The following is a 20,869-nucleotide window of genomic DNA, read 5'->3' on the forward strand; positions in this document are numbered from 1 at the left end:
CATCCATAGCATGTCCAGAAGTCCGCAGTCCTTTTTTATGTTTGTTATAACTTGTTGAGAGAATCTTAATCGCAACGGGTAATCGTTCTCCTTCAGATGCCGCACGATACGCAACTTGTGAGGATGGAATTTTGATTAAAAATGGAGTATTCGGCGAAGTCACTTCCGGGACACACTGCCCGGAGCTGCTTGCCTACCACCTACACTTCGTGGTCTCCGTGAGACTGAAACGCCTACAACTTCGATCTTCTGTGGCGTATGAACACATCTCGGGCATCCTGTTGGTTCATTATTTTACAGCAGCTCCAGTCTCTTCAAACTTTTTAACCCAAGATCGAATCCGACGATGAGGTCCTAAGTTGAAAAAAACGTAGGAACTCCCTCTGTACAATTTCAAAACTATCAAAACATTTTTATGCAAAAGCACGCTGTTGGCCGTTCTACTGATCCGTGAATACTAGAGTGGCCATCACAAAATTACACACCTCAAGGTCACACCTGCGCCGGCCGTGGTGGCCGAGCGGTTCTAGGCGCTTCAGTTCGGAACCGCGCGAATGCTACGGTCTCAGGTTCGAATCCTGCCTCGGGCATGGATGTGTGTCATGTCCTTAGGTTAGTTAGGTTTAAGAAGTTCTAAGTTCTAGGGGACTGACGACCTTAGATGTTAACTCCCTTAGTGCTCAGTGCCATTTGTCACACCCGCTGCCTGTAGTACATAGGCGTTAAGCGCTGTGATTCGTCCGCCTCAAAGTTTCGTTGCCGTATGTTCACTTAACAGTGCAGTGGGTCAGCGCCAGGTATGCGTTCCTTGTTTCCGCCGATATCGTGTGTACACGTGTACTTTCAGTCTTCCGTGGAACGGTGCATTGGCTTGTTTGGTGCTTTAGTACTGAGCGAAATGCACTAGTAAGTAAGTGCCTGCATTCGGTAGTGAGCGAAATGCAGAAGCAACTGAAACCTGGTAGTCAAGGAAGACAGGATTCGGTTACAATTGTGGACGTGGCCGTAATCAGTTACCATTGGTTCCCTTTTGCAATTACACACATTTATTTTAAAACGCTAATTCCAGACTCAGCAATAAATAAAGATGTCACACGCTATTAATGAAGGAATAAACAACTGTGTAATTAATAGTGATTTCAGTGCGTTACAATTTACTAGATGAGAATAAAATACAGATACAGCAAATAATGTTTTAAAAACAAGCCAATGTGACCAAAGTAACCAAGGTCACGGCTGAAGGCCTTTAACGCCAAGAACGGCAATTATAACAAAATTTTGCAAACATACTGTAAAACACCAATGCAAAGGTTAATTTAAAAGGACAAGCAGCTGATCACCAAACAGGTGAGACAAAATGGTGGTAAACTTGGTAGCACAATCATTTAAACCTGCTGTAACGCCAAGAATGGTAATTATATAAAAAATTTAGAAACATACAACAGCAAATACAATAATAAAACACAAGGGCCAGTCACAGACGGTGCACCAGGAATCGACCTCTGAATAGGTCCGGCAAAAAAAAAAAAACACTTTTGCGAGGATGAGATAGGCAGCCAAGAGTTGCATTCACTTCACAAGATGGTAACTCAGATTAGTGGCAGTCTAATGAATGACTAATGATAATATTGCTGAGGGTACCTGACATCCAATAAACTAAATGCAAAAATGTAAAAATACGCCAAAGCCGGAACTGGCAGTCTGGACTCCGCCCGCAGAATACTGTGTTTAGAGCGCCCGGAACGAGAAAGGAATCACTGCCACCAGAGTAGAAGAATCGCCAACCAACCTACAATCAAGAAAACTGTGAAAATTACGCGCCTCACCAGACAGCAGTGGCAAGGCGAGAAAACGTACACTGCCGTTATATACACTAACCCCCAGCGCAGGAAACTGGGGCGTTAGCGGCCACGGGGCAGGAAAAAAATACCGCAGGTTGGACCTAACAGATAGTAACAAACTGAACACAATAAATAGTCATTACAAGTCCAGGAAAGCTAATCACATCCGCCTTTCCCAAGTGCTCCACTCGCTGGTCTTCGCCTCGGCAACACTACAAGCTGCAACACGAACCCAAGTCACTGGTGAATCGCAAGATCTCACAATGGTGGAGGTTACTCTACTTGAATCCAAATGCACTCATCTTAAAGCTTGCAGGATCCGATTTACGACTAGGTCGTGCACCCTCGTGACCATAGGCCTTCGATCCGGCAGTCCATGCGCGCCTCCAGCAGTCCCAGCGTGTTCTCGCACTGTGTGGACCTGGCTCCTCCTCCTTAGTCCCAAACCGAACTGCACACTGACAGGACCAGGAATAACCACGACGTCGCCCCAAATACAGGGCTACAGTTACTACATATCGATAACCGCCGCTGCTGCCACTAGCAGACAGGCAAAGCTTGCGAAACCAAATGGCGACAAACAACCGCAACCATGCCAACTAAACGATACCGTGTGGCCGCCAACAGAGGACAGAAACCTACAAAACAGCACCAACGCGAGCCGCAGCATGGCTCAGCAACTGCCTGCATAGAGGGCGAAAAGGACGTTCGAAAATAATCTAAAATTGTTGTATTTTACTGAACTGACTAACAGTGCAGAAACTCGGAATAATATAAAATTTTCTGCATCTACATCTACATGGAAAGTCTGCAAATCACATTTAAGTGCCTGGCAGAGGGTTCATCGAACCACCTTCACAATTCTCTGTTATTCCAATCTCGTATAGCGCGCGTAAAGAACGAACTTCTGTATCCTTCTGTACGAGCTCTGATTTCCCATGTTTTATCATAGTGGTCGTTTCCCCTTATGGCGATCGTTTCCCCTATGTAGGTCGGCGTCAACAAAAAATTTTCGCATTCGGAGGAGAAAGTCAGTGACTGGAATTTTGTGAGAAGTTTCTACCGCAACGATAAATTTTGCGTTAAGTTCACGAAATGACAACAAAACGTTTTGGTATATCGGGAGCGGCTGTATTCCATATTAACAGTGCTGTAACGTTGGCAAAACCTCTAGATTTCGGCTTGTGTTTTGAATCTCCAAGAAAGGGATGTAAACGAAGACGGAAATCTATGGAATCTGACAATTTTGCGAAAACGTTTTAGTTCGTAAAACTGTACCTAAATACCACGATGAGACTACCCGACGGCTACAAAGATAGAGAGTGATCTCAGTGAAAACAATTGTTCTGGTTCAGAGACCTGCGTACTTTGTCTTCTCCGCTCACATGGTTTTTGAGTCAGAAAGTATTATGCTGGACGAAAATTTTCAATGGAATACAGAGACACTGCAGCTGCAAGAACGAAGTTTTGCGTAAAATGCACTTAACTGCTTGCTGAGAAGAATAGTCTTGTAGTGTACTTTGAGGAAACAGAGCTTTCAGAAAAGCATACGCACAAATATATTTTGGTCTACATGAAACGGAAGTAGCGGCCTGAAAGTACCGAGTTTCGTATACGTATATAGGCGATTTGGGTGATGGGTGCAGTGACGAAGTGTAGTAACAGCCGCAAATAATAAATTTTCGGGAGCCAAGGGAATATTCACTGTTGTATTAAGACGAGCCGTCGGAACTAAAGTCCCACAAAAGTACTTGGCACTGCCGCGCATTGAGTCTCATGCGAACAAAATGTGTTCATACACCGAAGAGCCAAAGAAACTGGTACACCTGCCTAATATAGTGAGGGCCTCCGCGAGCACACAGAAGTGCCGCAACACGACGTGGCATGGACTCGACTAATGTCTGAAGTAGTGCCGGAAGTAACTGACACCATGAATTCTGCAGGGCTGTCCATAAATCCGTAAGAGTAAGAGGGGGTGGGGATCTCTTTTGAACATCATGTTGCAAGGCATCCCAGACATGCTTAATGATGTTCATGTCTGGGGAATTTGGTGACTAGCGGCCGTTTTTAAACTCAGAAGAGTGTTACTGGAGTCACTCTGTAGCAATTCTGGACGTGTGGGATGTCGCATGGTCCTGCTGGAACTGCCCAAGTTCGTCGGAATGCACAATGTACGTGAATGGATGCAGGTGATCAGACAGGATGCTTACGTACATGTCAACTGTCAGAATCGTATCTAAACATATCAGGAATCCCCCAGCACTCCAACTACACACACACCGCACCATTACAGAGCCTCCGCCAGCTTGAACAATTTCCTGCTGATGTGCAGGATTAATGTATTCATGAGTTTGTTTCGACACCGGTACACGTCCATCCGATCGATACGATTTGAAACGAGGCTCGTCCGACCAGGCAACATGTTTCCAGTCATCAAAAGTCAGTCCAATGTCGGTTTTGACGGGCCCAGGCGAGGGGTAAAGCTTTGTGTCGTGAAGTCATCAAGGGTACATGAGTGGGCCCTCGGCTCTGAAAGCCCATTTCGGTGACGATTTGTTGAATGGTTCGCACGCTGACACTCTGCAGCAGTTTACGGAAGGGCTGCACTTCTGTCACTTTGAACGATTCTCTTCAGTCGTTGTTGGTCCCGTTTTTGCAGGATATTTTTCCGGCTGCAGCGATGTCGGAGATTTGATGGTTTACCGGATTCCTGATATTTACGGTACACTCGTGAAACGGTCGAACGAGAAAAGCCGCACTTCATCGCTACCTCGGAAATGCTGTGTGCCGTCTCTGGCGCGCCGACTGTAACACCACGTTCAATAACACTTAAATCGTGATACACTGCCATTGCAGTAACCGATCTAAACTGCGCCAGACGCATGTTGTCTTATATGGGCGTTACTGACCGCAGCGCCGTATTCTGCCTGTTTACACACTGGACTCGCGTTCGGGAGGACGACGGTTCAATCCCACGTCCGGCCATCATGATGTAGGCTTTTCGTGATTCCCCTAAATCGCTCCAGGCAAATGCCGGGATGGTTCCTTTGAATGGGCACGGCCGACTTCCTTCCTCTTCCTTCCCTACTCCGATGACACCGATGACATCGCTGTCTGGTCTCCTCCCTCAAAACCAACCCAACCCCTGCCTGTTTACATCTGAATACGCATGCCTATACCAGTTTCTTTGGCACTTCAGTGAGATGACACGAACAGTAATGACGCCTTAGAAGTTACCAAAGTTAATTTTATAGTTTTGTTGACAACTTACAGACGAATGGAAAAACTAGTAGAAGCCGACCTCGGGGAAGATCAGTTTGGATTCCGTAGAAATGTTGGAACACGTGAGGCAATACTGACCTAAGACTTATCTTAGAAGCTAGATTAAGGAAGGGCAAACCTGTGTTTCTAGCATTTGTAGGCTTAGAGAGAGCTTTTGACAATGTTGACTGGAATAGTTTCTTTCAAATTCTGAAGGTGGCAGGGGTAAAATATAGAAAGAGAAAGGCTATTTACAATTTGTACAGAAACCAGATGGCAGAAGAATCGACGGGCATGAAAGGGAAGCAGCGGTTGAGAAGGGAGTGAGACAGGGTTTTAGCCACTCCCCGATGTTATTCAATCTGTATTTGAGCAAGCAGTAAAGGAAACAAAAGAAAAATTCGGAGTAGGTATTAAAACCCATCGAGAAGAAATAAAAACTTTGAGGTTCACCGATGACATTATAATTCTGTCAGAGATAGCAAAGGGCTTGGAAGGGCAGTTGAACGGAATGGATAGTGTCTTGAAAGGAGGATATAAGATGAACATCAACAAAAGCAAAACGAGGATAATGGAATGTAGTCGAATTAAGTCGAGTCGAGTGATGCTGAGGGAATTAGATTAGGAAATGAGACACTTAAAGTAGTAAAGGAGTTTTGCTATTTGGGGAGCAAAATAACTGATGATGGTCGAAGTAGAGAGGATATAAAATGTAGACTGGCAATGGCAAGGAAAGCGTTTCTGAAGAAGAGAAATTTGTTAATATCGAGTATAGATATAAGTGTCAGGAAGCCGTTTCTGAAAGTATTTGTATGGAGTGTAGCCATGTATGGAAGTGAAACATGGACGATAAATGGTTTGTACAAGAAGAGAATAGAAACGAAATGTGGTGCTACAGAAGAATGCTGAAGATTAGATGGGTAGATCACATAACTAATGAGGAAGTATTGAATAGGATTGGGGAGAAGAGTAGTTAGTGGCACAACTTGACCAGAAGAAGGGATCGGTTGGTAGGACATGTTCTGAGGCATCAAGGGATCACCAATTTAGTATTGGGGAGCAGCGTGGAGGGTAAAAATCGTAGAGGGAGACCAAGAGATGAATACACTAAGCAGATTCAGAAAGATGTAGGTTGCAGTAGGTACTGGGAGATGAAGAAGCTTGCACAGGATAGAGTAGCATGGAGAGCTGCATCAAACCAGTCTCAGGACTGAAGACCACAACAACGACTACTACTTTCTCCCTGGAGAAGTTTCTACAAGCTCCGACAGTATGCAGGTTCATCAGCGACGACATTTTTCGTTAACACAGGCGGATCAGTTCCACACCTGTTACGGTATTTTATTTTTCAGCTCGGTATGCTTTTGTAGTGCCACGATAAAACATGTATAAAAAAAAATGGCTCAAATGGCCCTGAGCACTATGGGACTTAACTTCTGAGGTCATTAGTCCCCTAGAACTTAGAAGTACTTAGACCTAACTAACCTAAGGACTTCACACACACCCATGCCCGAGGCAGGATTCGAATCTGCGACCGTAGCGGTCGCGAGGTTCCAGAATGTAGCGTCTAGAACCGCTCGGCCCCTGTGGCCGGCAAACATGTATCATATGCATATGTCCGTATGTTAATACATTTTTTTTCAGTCCAAATATGTCGGTTGTTGTGTCTTAATCAACAATTTGAATCAAAAATCAATTTTGCTTAAAATCTCTTGTAAAATTATTTTTTATTCTTTTCGTAGCAGCTGACAAGAATTTTCTTTTTGGAAGTACTGCATCACATTCTAGAGTAAAATTAGAGGCATCTAAAAATGTTTCGGAGTTTTTAAGAACTTCTGAAATTATCACTAACTAGCAATGCTATAAGAGGGAAAGATTGTGAGGTGCCTATTTTCATGCGTCCACTATAAATGGCAAAGTTGTTTACACCTCAAGGTCCCAGTTCCGCAGTGCTGTCAGCTGTATATGGCGGTCACTATCCACCTTATTAGTTCCCTGTGCCACCCTCTAGTTCACTTTTTTCTTCTTGTGGTTGATGGTGACCGTGAGTGTGAGTCACGGCCACAGTCACGTTTTCAGTATTTAGAGCGCCATTTGCATTTGCGTCTTGTGTAAACACATTAACTAGTGCGCAGTGCGCCTCTAGCGAGAAGACGCCTCGCGCAGCAAGTCAGTGACCGGTAAGGAGATCAGTGGCGTGGCGAGATAACGAGCAGCCCGCTCGCAGCTGTTTGTGCGGGTACCGCTATGGCAGACAGGGTCCCCGCACTGGTCACGCCAGAAGCTCGCAGCGGGCACGCAGTAACTGTGGCCTGCGGGCGGACGGCGCTGTCGCAGGAAGCTCTCTGGCCCTCTTGACCTCGTCCCTGCCGCTGTCGGCACCGAGGACATCCGGGCAGAGCGTCCGTTTCCGTGCACGCCATACGCCGATCACGTGCCATCCTCTCAGGGTAGTTTCGTACACCCAGGGCCGTTGCTAGGTATATTGCCACCATAGGCGAGAACTGATAAATGGAACACTTCTTTTAGTTCAACCGGTCTCCCCGATACCCCCCCCCCCCTCACCACCACCAACATCCAACCGCACAGCATCGCAACTCTTCCAGTCATTAACCTAAGGTCACCAGAAGTCATCATTTTCTTGGGACACTCAGATGGAGACAGACTTACAGAAACCGACTCATTTCTATGTATGGAAATGATGAACTGCACTTACCTTTTACTCCTTTTAGATATGTTGAAAGAGAAGTACAAAAACTAGCTTGTGAATACGCGATACATTGTCTACAAGATATAATAGTGGAACTAGAAACATGAACAGAACCATTCAATTCAACTGACGCTTGACAGTTGATCTGCAGAGACAAAAGCAAAAAAGGGGCTGGTATCAAATAGAGCTGTTGAAAATAAATAGATATATCGATATTTTCTCCAGGATACATAGCTATATAACGGCGTTATATTTTCTACCGATATATCGATATCGAGATAGCAATATAGAGTGCCGATATTTTTATTTTACATTATTTTTTTTCGAAATTTTCGGGAAATATTTGAAGCTCTTCTTTTGAAATTGTAGTGGAATATAATTTTACTTTCACCGTGTGAAGAAGTTTTACTACGAGGGCCACTCCAAAAGAAATGCACATTTTTTTTTTTTTAAATCCATCTTTTATTCTACAGTTTTGCAGTGTGTAGATACATCCTTTACGATCAATATTTTCATTTCTGCACATAATTTCCATCCCTCTCAACTGCATTACGCCATCTTGGAACCAGCGCCTGTTTACCCGCACGGTAAAATTCTGGACCAACCTGTTGGAGCCATTGTTTGACAGCGTGCACAAGTGAGTCATCATCTTCAAACCTTGTTCCACGAAGAGAGTCTTTCAGTTTCCCAAAGAGATGATAGTCACATGGAGCCAGGTCAGGACTGTAAGGCGGGTGCTTCAGTGTTGTCCATCCGAGTTTTGTGATCGCTTCCATGGTTTTTTGACTGACATGTGGCCGTGCATTGTTGTGCAACAGCAAAACATCATGCTTTTGCCGATGTGGTCGAACACGACTCAGTCGAGCTTGAAGTTTCTTCAGTGTCGTCACATGTGCATCAGAATTTATGGTGGTTCCACTTGGAATGATGTCCACAAGCAAGAGTCCTTCGGAATCGGAAAACACCGTAGCCATAATTTTTCCAGCGGAAGGTGTGGTTTTGAATTTTTTTTCTTGGGTGAATTTGCATGATGCCGCTCCATTGATTACTTCTTCGTCTCTCGTGAAAAATGATGGAGTCATGTTTCATCACTTGTCACAATTCTTCCAAGAAATTCATCTCCACCATTCTCTTTCTGTTCAGAAGTTCGCTGCATACCGTTTTTCTTGTTTCTTTGTGAGCCACTGTCAACATCCTGGGAACCCACCTGGCACAAGCCTTTTTTAAAGCCAACACTTTCAGTATTCTGCAAACACTTCCTTCTCCTATCCCAACGTAGCGTGACAATTCGTTCACTGTGATGCCTCTGTCAGCAGTCAGCAATTCGTTAACTCTCTGCACATTGTCTGGAGTGTGTGCAGTACGAGGCCTGCCGCTGCGAGGACAATCCTCAGTATTGCCGTGCCCGCTTTCATCGCGTAACCTGCTTGCCCACCGACTAACTGTACTGTGATCGACAGCAGAATCTCCATACACCTTTTTCAACCTCTTGTGGATGTTTCCCACTGTCTCATTTTCACAGCACAGGAATTCTATGACAGCACGTTGCTTCTGGCGAATGTCAAGTGTAGCAGCCACCTTGAAGACATGTTGTGACGGCGACACTCACGGGAACAGTTTGAACTAAGTTTCAAAACAAGCGGGAAGGATGTATCTATGCACTGCAAAACTTTCACACATGAAGAATGAAAACTGTATTTTTACAAAACTAATGTGCATTTGTTTTGGAGTGACCCTCATACTTTCTGAGCTTTCATCACGTCCAGTCTTTCTCTTTGACTATGTGAAGCAAGTGCAGGTGGCACAAAGAAGAAGTCCTATTGCCCTGGCTGTGGCTATATAAGTGGAACAACAAGATTTCCGATGTGAAGAAATAGCCCGGCAATTAACTATAAAACAATTTCTATCGCAAGTAGTGTGCTATTTTTGCAGATCTGATTTCTTCAAAAACACCAAAATGATGAACAAAAATGTAAATGACAAGCGTGGCCTTTGCGGTGGGCGGAGACGTGTGAGAGGAAAAGCTGACGTAATCAGCGCTCGGCGCTCAGCGCTACCAACAGAAACTGCAACGTTTAAGTTCACCACGCAATTTTTTTTGACACTATGGCTGCCAGCTCGCTGGCGTTAAAAAAAAAAAAAAAAGCAGGGAAGTCGATATGATGTGTTCCAGACAACTTCGATATGTGACGATACCGAACGAACGATGGCCCCGCCGTATACTTTTCATTGTGCTATTTACATGCTGTGTTACCACTGTTAGCAAAGCGGTTATCGCCAAGCGTGAACGCGCATCGTTTCCCCTTTCAGTTATTGCTCTAAGGGGCATAAGCAGGCTGCTAGCTTATTGATTTACGGAATATCTAATAATAAATCAATACTTAAATATACAGCTCTAAAACCGGCAATATAGTTACAATGTGCAGCCGATAATTTTATAGGCCTGTACGTCGATACTTTTTTCTGTATCTCGAAAGCCGATAATGATATGTTTCTAAATATCGATATATCGAATTCACAATATTTTTAAAAATCTCAACAGTCCTAGTCCTAGTATCAAGTCGCAAGCCAGCGCACGTTGTCCGCTTCACCGCTTCATCGAGATGAGTCAGTGTCATGTTTGTTTATGTTCCGTACTCAGTAGCACCTGCTTTAGTTTTAAGGTAGGTTGAGGAATTGTGTTTGCTTTCGTCAAAGTGAGTAAAGACTTATTAAGTAACTGTTTCGTATGCTTTTGAAAACAATTCAGCGTTTGAATGTTTCCTCATTTTCATTTTCTTATCCTCAGTTTTTTTCAATGTTTGTTTCAAAAATGGCTCTGAGCACTATGGGACTCAACTGCTGTGGTCATAAGTCCCCTAGAACTTAGAACTACTTAAACCTAACTAACCTAAGGACATCACACACATCCATGCCCGAGGCAGGATTCGAACCTGCGACCGTAGCGGTCGTGCGGTTCCAGACTGTAGCGCCTTTAACCGCTCGGCCACTCCGGCCGGCAATGTTTGTTTCAGAATTAATTTTTTCCGCCCTTAAAATTTTGTCGCCCTAGATGCCAACCTAGTCTTGCGTAAAGGTACAAACGGCCCTGCGTACACCCGACGTCTAAAGGGGCTGGGGCAGCACCGCCATGTTCCCAACATGGGGGCAGTTACCCACTGTGGGGTAAAATGAAATTTTCTGAGGGGTAAAAACGAAATTGGTCACTTGTTTTTCGGCCACAAAACTAGTTTTTGTAAAAGCTCATAGCTGTTATCACCACTTCATAAGACTGTGGTTCTGAGTACAGAAGTTACCAGTAATTACATTTTTTAGGATTCCGTACCTCAGTCGGTAAAAACGGAAACTTTATAGGACCACCTCGTGGTCCGTCCGTCGTCTTTCTGTCTGTCTGTCCGACTGTTAAAAACCCTTTTTCTCAGGAACGGGTAGACGAACCTGAAGTTGAAATTCATGTTATTTGCCGTCCCTTAGTGGTGTAAAAAATGTAGCCTTCTAAGTCAGTTACAATCAAAAGGTAACGGCCATTTATGTCATATATTTTCATACACGCAAACTCTAGTATTTCATCCATCCTCAACAACTGTAGTGGTGTATAATGAAATAATAAGCAACTAGTTGCTTTTATGCAACTGGTTGCTTATTATTTCATTATACACGCAAACTCACCCGTTAAAACTTATAGCGTACTTCCCGTTGAACTAGAATCATGAGACTCGAAAGCAAGAAAAGTTTCACAGTACAAGTAAAGGAATAAATCCGAAAATTTTTAGTTTGTAGTTATATCTCAGCGAGACAGATAGCCATACCGTAGGTGCAACCATAACGGATGGGTATCTGTTGAGAGGCCAGACAAACGTGTGGTTCCTGAAGAGGGGCAGCAGCCTTTTCAGTAGTTGCACGGGGAACAGTCTGGACGATTGACTGGTCTTGACTTGTAACATTAATCAAAACAGCCTTGCAATGCTGGTACTGCGAACGGCTGCAAGCAATGGGAAACTACAGCCGTAATGTGAATTCTGAAATTTCCCCGGCGTTTATCTCGTACCAGTAATTTTCGGGTTTGCAGCCGGTTCCCATCAACATCATGCCACGATATTTCGGACCAGAGACGTCCGGCCATCCTCAGGTGAGTAGACGAAGTACTGAAGAGACCAGTCGTGGTGTTTATAGCGAATTCCGCGCATGCGAATCGTACTGGCGGTTTACGGAGCAAGAACAAACTAATCGTTGAGTATCGACTGAAAACGTCGATTCCGTTGTGACCCCATAATTTTAATAATTGGATTCAAATTTTTATTCAGCTGAAAGCCGTTATCACGATTCATTAAATTATCAGCAAGACGTATTTCCACGGATTCTTTAATTACAGAGTCCCAGAAGCTGGAAACCAGTGCTAAAATTATTATATTCCATTGAATGTCCCCTGAAAATGCAATGTTCTGCTACTGCTGATTTCAAAGCTGTGTATTACAGTGCATTCCTGGACGGTTCGTGTCGTCTGACCTATATATGCAGAGCCACAATTTTATAAACACCCGCCTTCCTCTATGGTAAATCGTCTTTAACGGCTCCGACTAAGTCCCTGGTCTTTGCTGGTGGACGGAAGATGATATCAATATTATTCTTCCTAAGCAATTTGCCTATTTTAGAAGACACGTTCACCGGCACATGGAAGGAACGCAGTTGATTTATAGTCGTCATCAGTCTCCTTAGAGCGTTGCTTCTCGTTATTATAATTGTGGATAGCCTTCCGTATTTGATGCGAAGTACAGTCCTTCTCTTTAAAAACCATCTCCAGATGCCCTAATTCTTCATGAAAGCTATCAGCATCCGATATTACATGCGCCCGATAAACGACGTAAGAATGATGGGTCTTTGGGACGTTCCGTGTATACAAACCCCACACATACAGATCTGTATCTTCAGGCGTCCAGCTGCCGTCACCCCCCACAAACCGCCGGTGTTCTCAGTACTTTAATTCAGTCCTAAGCAAATAAGGTAAAGCAGAAAGGTAGGAAGAGTGTATGGGGGGACTATACAATGGCGATATACTTGAGGGCAGTATTATGGAAATTGAAGACGTCTTAAATGAAGTTGAGACGGGGGCTGTGATATTGCGTGGCCCCAGGAGTAGACAACATTCCACTAGTACTACTGATAGCCTCGGGAGAGACAGCCATGACTCTACCATCTGGAGAGCAAGATGCATGAGACAGGTGAAATACCCTCAGACTTCAAGAAGAATATAATAATTCCAATCCCAAAGAAATCAGGTGTCGACAAGTGTGAAAATTACCGAACTATCAGTTTAATAAGTCATAGCTACAAAATACTAACACGATTCTTTACAGATGAATGAAAAAACTGGTAGAGGCCGACCCCTGGGAGGATCAGTTAGGACTCCGTAGAAATGTTGGAACACGCGAGGCGATACTGACCCTACGACTTATCTTAGAAGATAGATAAAGGAAAGGCAAACCTACGTTTCTAACATTTGTAGACTTAGAGAAAGCTTTTCTCACTGTTGACTGGAATACTCTCAAATTCTGAAGGTGGCAGGGATAAAATACAGGGAACGAAAGGCTATTTACAGTTTGTACAGAAACCAGATGGCAGTTACAAGAGTTGAGCGGCATGAAAGGGAAGCAGTGGTTGGGAAGGGAGTGAGACAGGGTTGTAGCCTATCCCAAATGTTATTCAATCTATACATTGAGCAAGCAGTAAAGGAAACAACTGAAAAATTTGGAGTAGGAACTAATATCCATGCAGATGATATTATAATTCTGACACAGACAGCAAAGGACTTGAAGAGCAATTGAACGGAATGGACAGTGTCTTGAAAGGATAATATAAGATGAACATCAACAAGAGTAAAACGAGGATAATGGAGTGTAGTCGAATGAAATCAGGTGATGATGAGGGAATTACATTAGGAAATGAGACATTTAAAGTGGTAGATAAGTTTTGCTGTTTTGGGAGCAAAATAACGATGTTCGAAGTAGAGAGGATATAAAATGTAGACTGGCTATGGCAGGGAAAGTGTTTCTGAAGAAGAATGTCAGGAAGTCCTTTCTGAAAACATTTGCATGGAGTTTATCCATGTATGGAAATGAAACATGGACGATAAACAGTGTAAACAAGAAGAGAATAGAAGCTTTCGATATTTAGTGTTACAGAAGAAAGCTGAAGATTAGATGGGTAGATCACGTAACTAATGAGGAGGTACTGAACAGGATTGGGGAGAAGAGGAATTTGTGGCACAACTTGACTAGAAGAAAGGAGCTGTTGATAGGACACGTTCTGAGGATTCAAGGGTACACCAATTTAGTACTGGAGGGAAGCGCGGAGGGTAAAAATCGTAGAGGGAGACCAATAGATGAATACGCTAAGCAGATTCAGAAGGATGTACGTTGCAATAGCTACTCGGATATGAAGGAGCTCGCACAGGATAGTGTAGTACGGAGATCCGCATCAAACCAGTCTCTGGATTGAAAACCACAACAACAACAACAATTATATCTCACGAAAAACACATTTTTTTATCATTTGGTATCCGACAGTCTGTCCAGTTGGTAAGAGGCCTATTTCTCAGGAACATGGAATTTAAGGGCCGGCCGCTGTGGCCGAGCGGTTCTAGGCGTTTCAGTTCGGAACCGCGCGACTGGTGCGGTCGTAGGTTCGAATCCTGCCGCGGGCATGGATGTGTGTGATGTCCTTAGGTTAGTTAGGTTAAAGTAGTTATAAGTTCTAGGGGACTGATGACCTCAGATGTTAAGTCCCACAGTGCTCAGAGCCATTTGAACGAATTTGAATTTAAGGATCTAAAGCAGTGCCATCAAAAGATGCGGACATTTAATTCTCTTAGAGCACTTCCCATTGACCTACAATCATGATATTTGGGAAGAAGCAAGGTTTCACAGTAAAAGCAAAGGAAATATCCGAAAATTGATATTTTGTAATTGTATCAAAGGAAAAAATGTTTTTTTTGGTGATTAGTTATCTGAAAGTCTGTCTGTCCTCTTGTTAAGACCGCTTTTGCTCCAGAATGTGTAGGCGTATATCTTGTCTTTATTGTTATCTGAGACGGACAAGAATCGTAGAGATTCTCACTTCACGGAATGGGTGAGTTACCTATACACATAATTAAATTTGTATGGAACCCTCGATGCGCGAGCACTACGCGCACTTATCTGGATTTTTTTTTATTCAAATGCAAGCATCAGCACGTGAGACTGTGGTAGAGATTACAGCGTGTGAAGAGAACGTACGAACGTTTTCCTCACACAATCCACACACTACACACATTCTTTGTACCAGTAAACATTCACATGGTGTCCCAGGAGGAATGATCAATTTTCAGGCGTATGACAGGAACTATAATTCGTAGCGAAAAGGTGTAGTAAACATGGGTCCTAAAATGTGTACCTTAAGAGCTATTAGCGTATGAGCTCTTGTTCCGCTCGAGAGTGTGTCTCAGAGTAGCGAATATGAACAAGTGTTCGTAGCTCTTAAAGTATGTAGTTTAGAGTCCATGTTTATTCGACATCTTCTTCTTGTTTTGGTCCATAGTACCGCCTCTCAAAATATGGAAAGCAAAGAGCTTGCAGCAGAAGAGGTTTGTTTCATTGTGTCTAAGATGAAGAAGTCCTCATAGCTCTTAAGATATGCGTTTCATAACTCATGTTTGCTAGACACTTTTACTTCTGATTTCCTGTCATATTCATGATACTGTCTATTCCTCCTGAGACATGTTTTGTCTCACATACGTTTAAACCTCTTATGAAAATGATTTCTCGTAGTTGTAGATATTTGCCACAATAGATCGGAATTTTTTTCATTATTTATTTGGTAACAATATAGCAACAAATTGACAGTACAACACAGCAGTAACTGCATAATGGCCACTACACTGCTGTAGGACCTACACAGCATTATTACGAGAGGAGTCTTATGAGTAATGCAACACTTTTTCCTGAAAGCAGATTGATTTTATTCAGAATTCCAATGCACCATATTATTTCCCACTCTTCTGACTACAAAACTCTATTTTTAACATAATCTCCGTTCAGTGAGACTGCCTTACGCTACCTTATTGGGAATACCTGTGTGCCTATATGTTACCACTCTAGTGGTGACCTCAGAGGCAACGTCTTGCTGCATCAATAACCTCCCCATCATCCACGCTATGCTCCCCCTGCAGAGTGCATCCTTCGTTGGACCAAAGAGTTGTAAATCAGAAGGCGAGAGACCCAGCGGGCCGGTCGGTGTGGCCGAGCAGTTCTAGGCGCTTCAGTCTGGAAGCATGCGACCGCTACGGTCGCAGGTTTGAATCCTGCCTCGGGCATGGATGTGTGTGATGTCCTTAGTTAGGTTTAAGTAGTTCTACGTTCTAGGGGACAGATGACCTCAGATGTTAAGTCCCATAGTGCTCAGAGCCATTTGAACCATTTTTGGACCCAGCGGGCACACAGTTTTGAGTACCCCAGCTGGTGGACGAGTGTGTCAGCACATAACCAAGAGAGACGTCCAGTTGGGCAGCGACGTGTTTGGTTGCGATCCGTTGATCTTATCGAACGAGAGTATCCCACATTCCAACATTGCAGGAGTCACAACTGTGTGCGGGCGGCAAGCACGCTGGAGATCCGACAGGTTTGCGCCACCTCGTTGTGATGATGACAGACGGCTCACCAAACGATTCACCGTGCTTTTGTTCTGTGCCAGATCTCCATAGAAATTCTGCAAGCGCCTAAGAATATCTGCGATGCTCTGGTTTTCCGCCAAAAGAAACTAAATGACAGCTTTCTGCTTGGAACGTACCTGCGTGCCGCCATTTTGAATGCCACGTATAGCGTCACCATTTACCGGAACTTCATGAAACGTGACGCGGTAATATTCCACGATGGCCCACAGTAAATTCCAAATCTTTTGAACCGAAACTGGCCGAGAAAGAAAAGGCGTTGCAACACGTACTGAACGCCCCTCGTATTGCTATTATTATTATTATTATTATTAGTGGCGATAGAGGTCAGACACAAAGCATTAGCAACCGGAAGTCTTCCAGTTCCTTTCATTTCAGAAGTATGGATGCCAGGTATCAGGTGATTTACAAACAGTAAATATAGCGCAAACGTTTTAATTCTATTCATTTTAAATAGAGGTGCAACTTGTAGGCGAAGCAAGTGTAGCTAGGGAGAGCAGTGCCGTAGGGCAAATATGTTTTGTAAGAAGTGTCTACCCTCAATGTGTATAGTTAGGTTTCTTTTCTGAGAATGAGTTGTAGGTTGCGTGCTGCACTGACAACTGCTACAGCAGTCAATCAAATAAGCAATACCAATTGTCTCAGTGATTCATAAGTTGCAGCGATTACTGCGCTCTGCACTCTCACTGGGTGATACCACAACAGCAGTGGATGTTGATTCATCAGTAGCAGTTTTCAAAAAATGGTTCAAATGGCTCTAAGGACTATGTTACTTAACATCTGAGGTCATCAGTCCCCTAGACTTAGAACTACTTAAACCTAACTAACCTAAGGACATCACACACATCCATGCCCGAGGCAGGATTCGAACCTGCTACCGTAGCAGCAGCGCGGTTCCGGATTGAAGCGCCTAGAACCGCTCGGTCACCGAGGCCGGCTGTAGCCGTTTTCGATCGTCCGTTTGTGTGCGAAAAAATCTGTTTCACAGAATTTCGCGAGAAGTTTCAGCAGCACAGTATGGGTAGTGCGTTGTCTGTCTTGGTAATGTGATTGAAATCCTCTGGGATAGCACAGGTGTTCCTCTCTCTTAGTATCAGGACGATCTCAGTGTGCTCGGCTTGTCGGCAGCAAAGAAGAAACATCAGTCATAACTCGAGAATGAATGAAGGTATATTCAAATGAAAGACACCAATTTTTTTCTTGTAACATTCGGTAAATATTTGGTTCATCTCCTGACACCCTTTCCATTTGAAAATTACGACTTGCATCCAAGATGGCGTCTTCCAAAATGGCTGCTACGAGGGGGACCCAAAAGTAACCGGAATCGTAATGCTGCACATTGTGTACTTGTTGTAGCAGGTCGCGCCGCCAGAAGGTTGCAATAGGAGCTCTGCTGAGTCATTCTGCCACGCGGCGTCACCCAACAGTGACAAGTGTGGTTTCTTTGACAGTTCTTTGAGTGTGCGTACAGTGCAGACGTGACACGAGGAAATGGCTAGTTCTTACGAACAACGTGCAACAGTGAAGTTCTCTTTCTTGCTCGGCAAGAACGCAGCAGAAACTGTTGCGATGATTCAGACAGCCTACAAAGACCATGCTCTTAGTAAAGCGCAAGTGTACGAATGGTTTTCTCGGTTTAAAAAGGGAGAAATGGTGGTTGAAGATCAGCCCCGTTCCGGTCGACCTTCAACAACTGCTCAACTGCTCGAAGCGAAGACAACATCGACGAAATCCGTGATCTCATCAGGGGAGAGAGACGCAGGACAATCGACCAACTCGAGAACTTGTCCGAGTTGTCCTGGAGCTCAATTTTGCGCATCTTGACCATCGGTTTTGGGATGCGAAGAGTGGCAGCAAAATTCGTGCCGAAGCTTCTTACCGGAGATCAAAGGGATCGTCGCGTTCCAGTCTGTCTCGAAATGAATGACACATTCAAAGATATCTACATTTTTTCAACAAAATCATTACAGGTGATGAGTCATGGTGCTATGGGTACGATCCAGAAAGTAAACAACAGTCATCACAATGGAAGTCACCTGGCTCACCTCGACCAAAAAAATCTCGACAAGTGAAATCGAATGTGAAAACGATGTTGATCTGGTTTTTTGACATCAAAGGGATCGTACACTCCGAATTTGTCCCTGAAAACCAGACAGTAAACCAACAATTCCATTTGGAGGTTATGAACGGCTTCGCAGAAGTTTGTCGCGAAAACGTCCTGCTTTGTGGGATTCTGGCGTGTGGTTCCTGCATCACGACAACGCTCCCGCGCACACGGCTCTCAGCGTTCGCCAGTTTTTGGCCTCAACGAAGACGACTACCTTGACCCACGCGCCCTATTCGCCGGATTTAGCACCCTCGGACTTCTTCCTATTCCCGAGGATGAAAAGAGATTTGAGAGGGAAGCCTTTTGCGGATGTGGAAGACGTAAAACGCAATGTCATGAATGTGCTAGCAGGTATCAAAGAGGACGAATTTAAAAGGTGCTTCGAACACTGGAATGAACGTTTGGACAAGTGTATTAATGCTAATGGAGAGTACTTCGAAGGAGATTAAGGTTATATTTGAAAACAATAAAGTATATGCTTTCTAGAAAGAAATTCTGATTATTTTTGGGTCCCCACTCGTATACTATGTGACTTTAAACGTCTGTTTATCCAACTGTGTTTTTGCTTTAGAAGGGTAGTGAGTCCAAACATTGTAGCCATTTGCTTAATAGTGCGCTGTTTCAGCTTTCAGCAGTATTTGTCATAGCATGGATTCGACAAGTTTCCAGACATATATGTGGCATCAGATGTTTTCATAAGTCTCGTAAGCTGCAGGCCAGTGGTTTGTGGACGTTGAGATGGTGCCTGATAGTGTCCGAGATGTGTTCCAACGCGCTCAGCTCTTACAGATGTGGTGGGCAAAACTTCAGCATGAATGTAATATCGTGCTCTTCAAACCATGGTAGACGTTTCTGGCGTAGGGACACTGACAGTTATCCCGCTGCAAGATGACATTGTCGTCAAGGAAGACATCATGCATGAAGGCACGAAGGTGTTTGCACTAATGTTCAAGTACTCCACAGCCTTCACAGTGCTTTTTATTACTAGCACAGGTCCCATAGGAACCCAGATGAATGTCCCCAGTATGTTCCGAGTTGCCAATCGACTGGGCAATGGTGTATCGGAACATCAGCCCGGTGTAGTAACAAAAGTGATTTATTCGATCATGTGAACTGATCCATGACCCAATCTTGATGACCTGTGCCAGTTGTAATCTGTGCAGTTGTAATTTATTATGTCATTGGATCAGTATGGAACACATAGGGATCACCTAATGCGGTGCCCCATGTTCATGTGCGCTGAAAGGTGTACTCTAAAAGACTTGTGCCTGCAGTTGTACTCTATCGTCAGATCCGTCACACATCACACCTGTCACGTTTCCAGACCAGGTAAGTCACCAATCTCCCCAATGGGTGAGTTCACCATCCTTTGACCACTATTATATATACTCATGACATTGGCCATTCCCGAGATACTCGTTTCCGGTTTACCCTTCTTACTGCGACACATGTCTGGAGTGTAAAGTGGGATTCGAATTCGCGATAGGCAGTGGTCATAATGTTTTGGGCCATCAGTGTAATATGGCTCAGCTCCCCAACGTTGTCACAAAAACACAGGATGCACCAGTTCCAGAACGACCCTTGCACACTGCGGAAGATAGGCTCTGTTTCCTGTGTGTTTGGTGAGAGCAGGGGGCATATGAGTGTTGGTTGTGTTTGCGTTGTGTTGCAGCGGGCTGCTCGGTGGACGTGTGGCGCGTGAAGAGCCGACACGAGCCGGTGTTGGCGGTGGGTGGCACTTTGGCGCTGCCGGATCGCGAGACGGGACAGCTGCTGCTGCCCAATGGCGGTGTCGTGCTAGCTGGCTGTCCCGGGGCCGGCAACAGCCTCAAGCTGGACAAAGGACTCCCCCACGTCAACGCCTCCTGCACGTCGACCGGCTCCCTACAGGTACTATGCTGCTCTATCTCCTGGCGCCACACCGCTGCCTATCCAACAACTGACTGAGCAAGGTGGCGCAGCGGTTAGTCACACTCAGGAGGACGACAGTTCCAATGTCCGTCCAGCTATCGAGATTTAGGTTTTCCGTGATTTTCCTGAATCACTCGAGGCAAATGCTAAAATGATTCATTTCACAAGGCCTTGGCTGATATCCTTCCTCATCCTTTCTTGCCGGCCGGTGTGGCCGAGCGGTTCTAGGCGCTTCAGTCTGGAACCCCGCGACTGCTACAGTCGCAGGTTCGAATCCTGCCTCGGGCATGGATGTGTGTGATGTCCTTAGGTTAGTTAGGTTTAAGTAGTTCTAAGTT

At 44.5% G+C, this 20,869-nt stretch overlaps 1 protein-coding gene across 1 annotated transcript in view; it reads left to right on the forward strand.

Annotated features, from left to right (window-relative positions):
• Positions 1–20,869, forward strand: part of LOC124787744 — a 116,736-nt gene that overhangs the window by 23,809 nt on the left and 72,058 nt on the right. The window contains exon 2 of the mRNA XM_047254610.1: positions 20,293–20,510. Coding sequence (XP_047110566.1) covers positions 20,293–20,510 — 218 coding nt within the window. The remainder of the gene's footprint in view (positions 1–20,292; positions 20,511–20,869) is intronic.

Source organism: Schistocerca piceifrons, chromosome 3, assembly GCF_021461385.2.
Source record: "Schistocerca piceifrons isolate TAMUIC-IGC-003096 chromosome 3, iqSchPice1.1, whole genome shotgun sequence".
NCBI lineage: Eukaryota > Metazoa > Arthropoda > Insecta > Orthoptera > Acrididae > Schistocerca > Schistocerca piceifrons.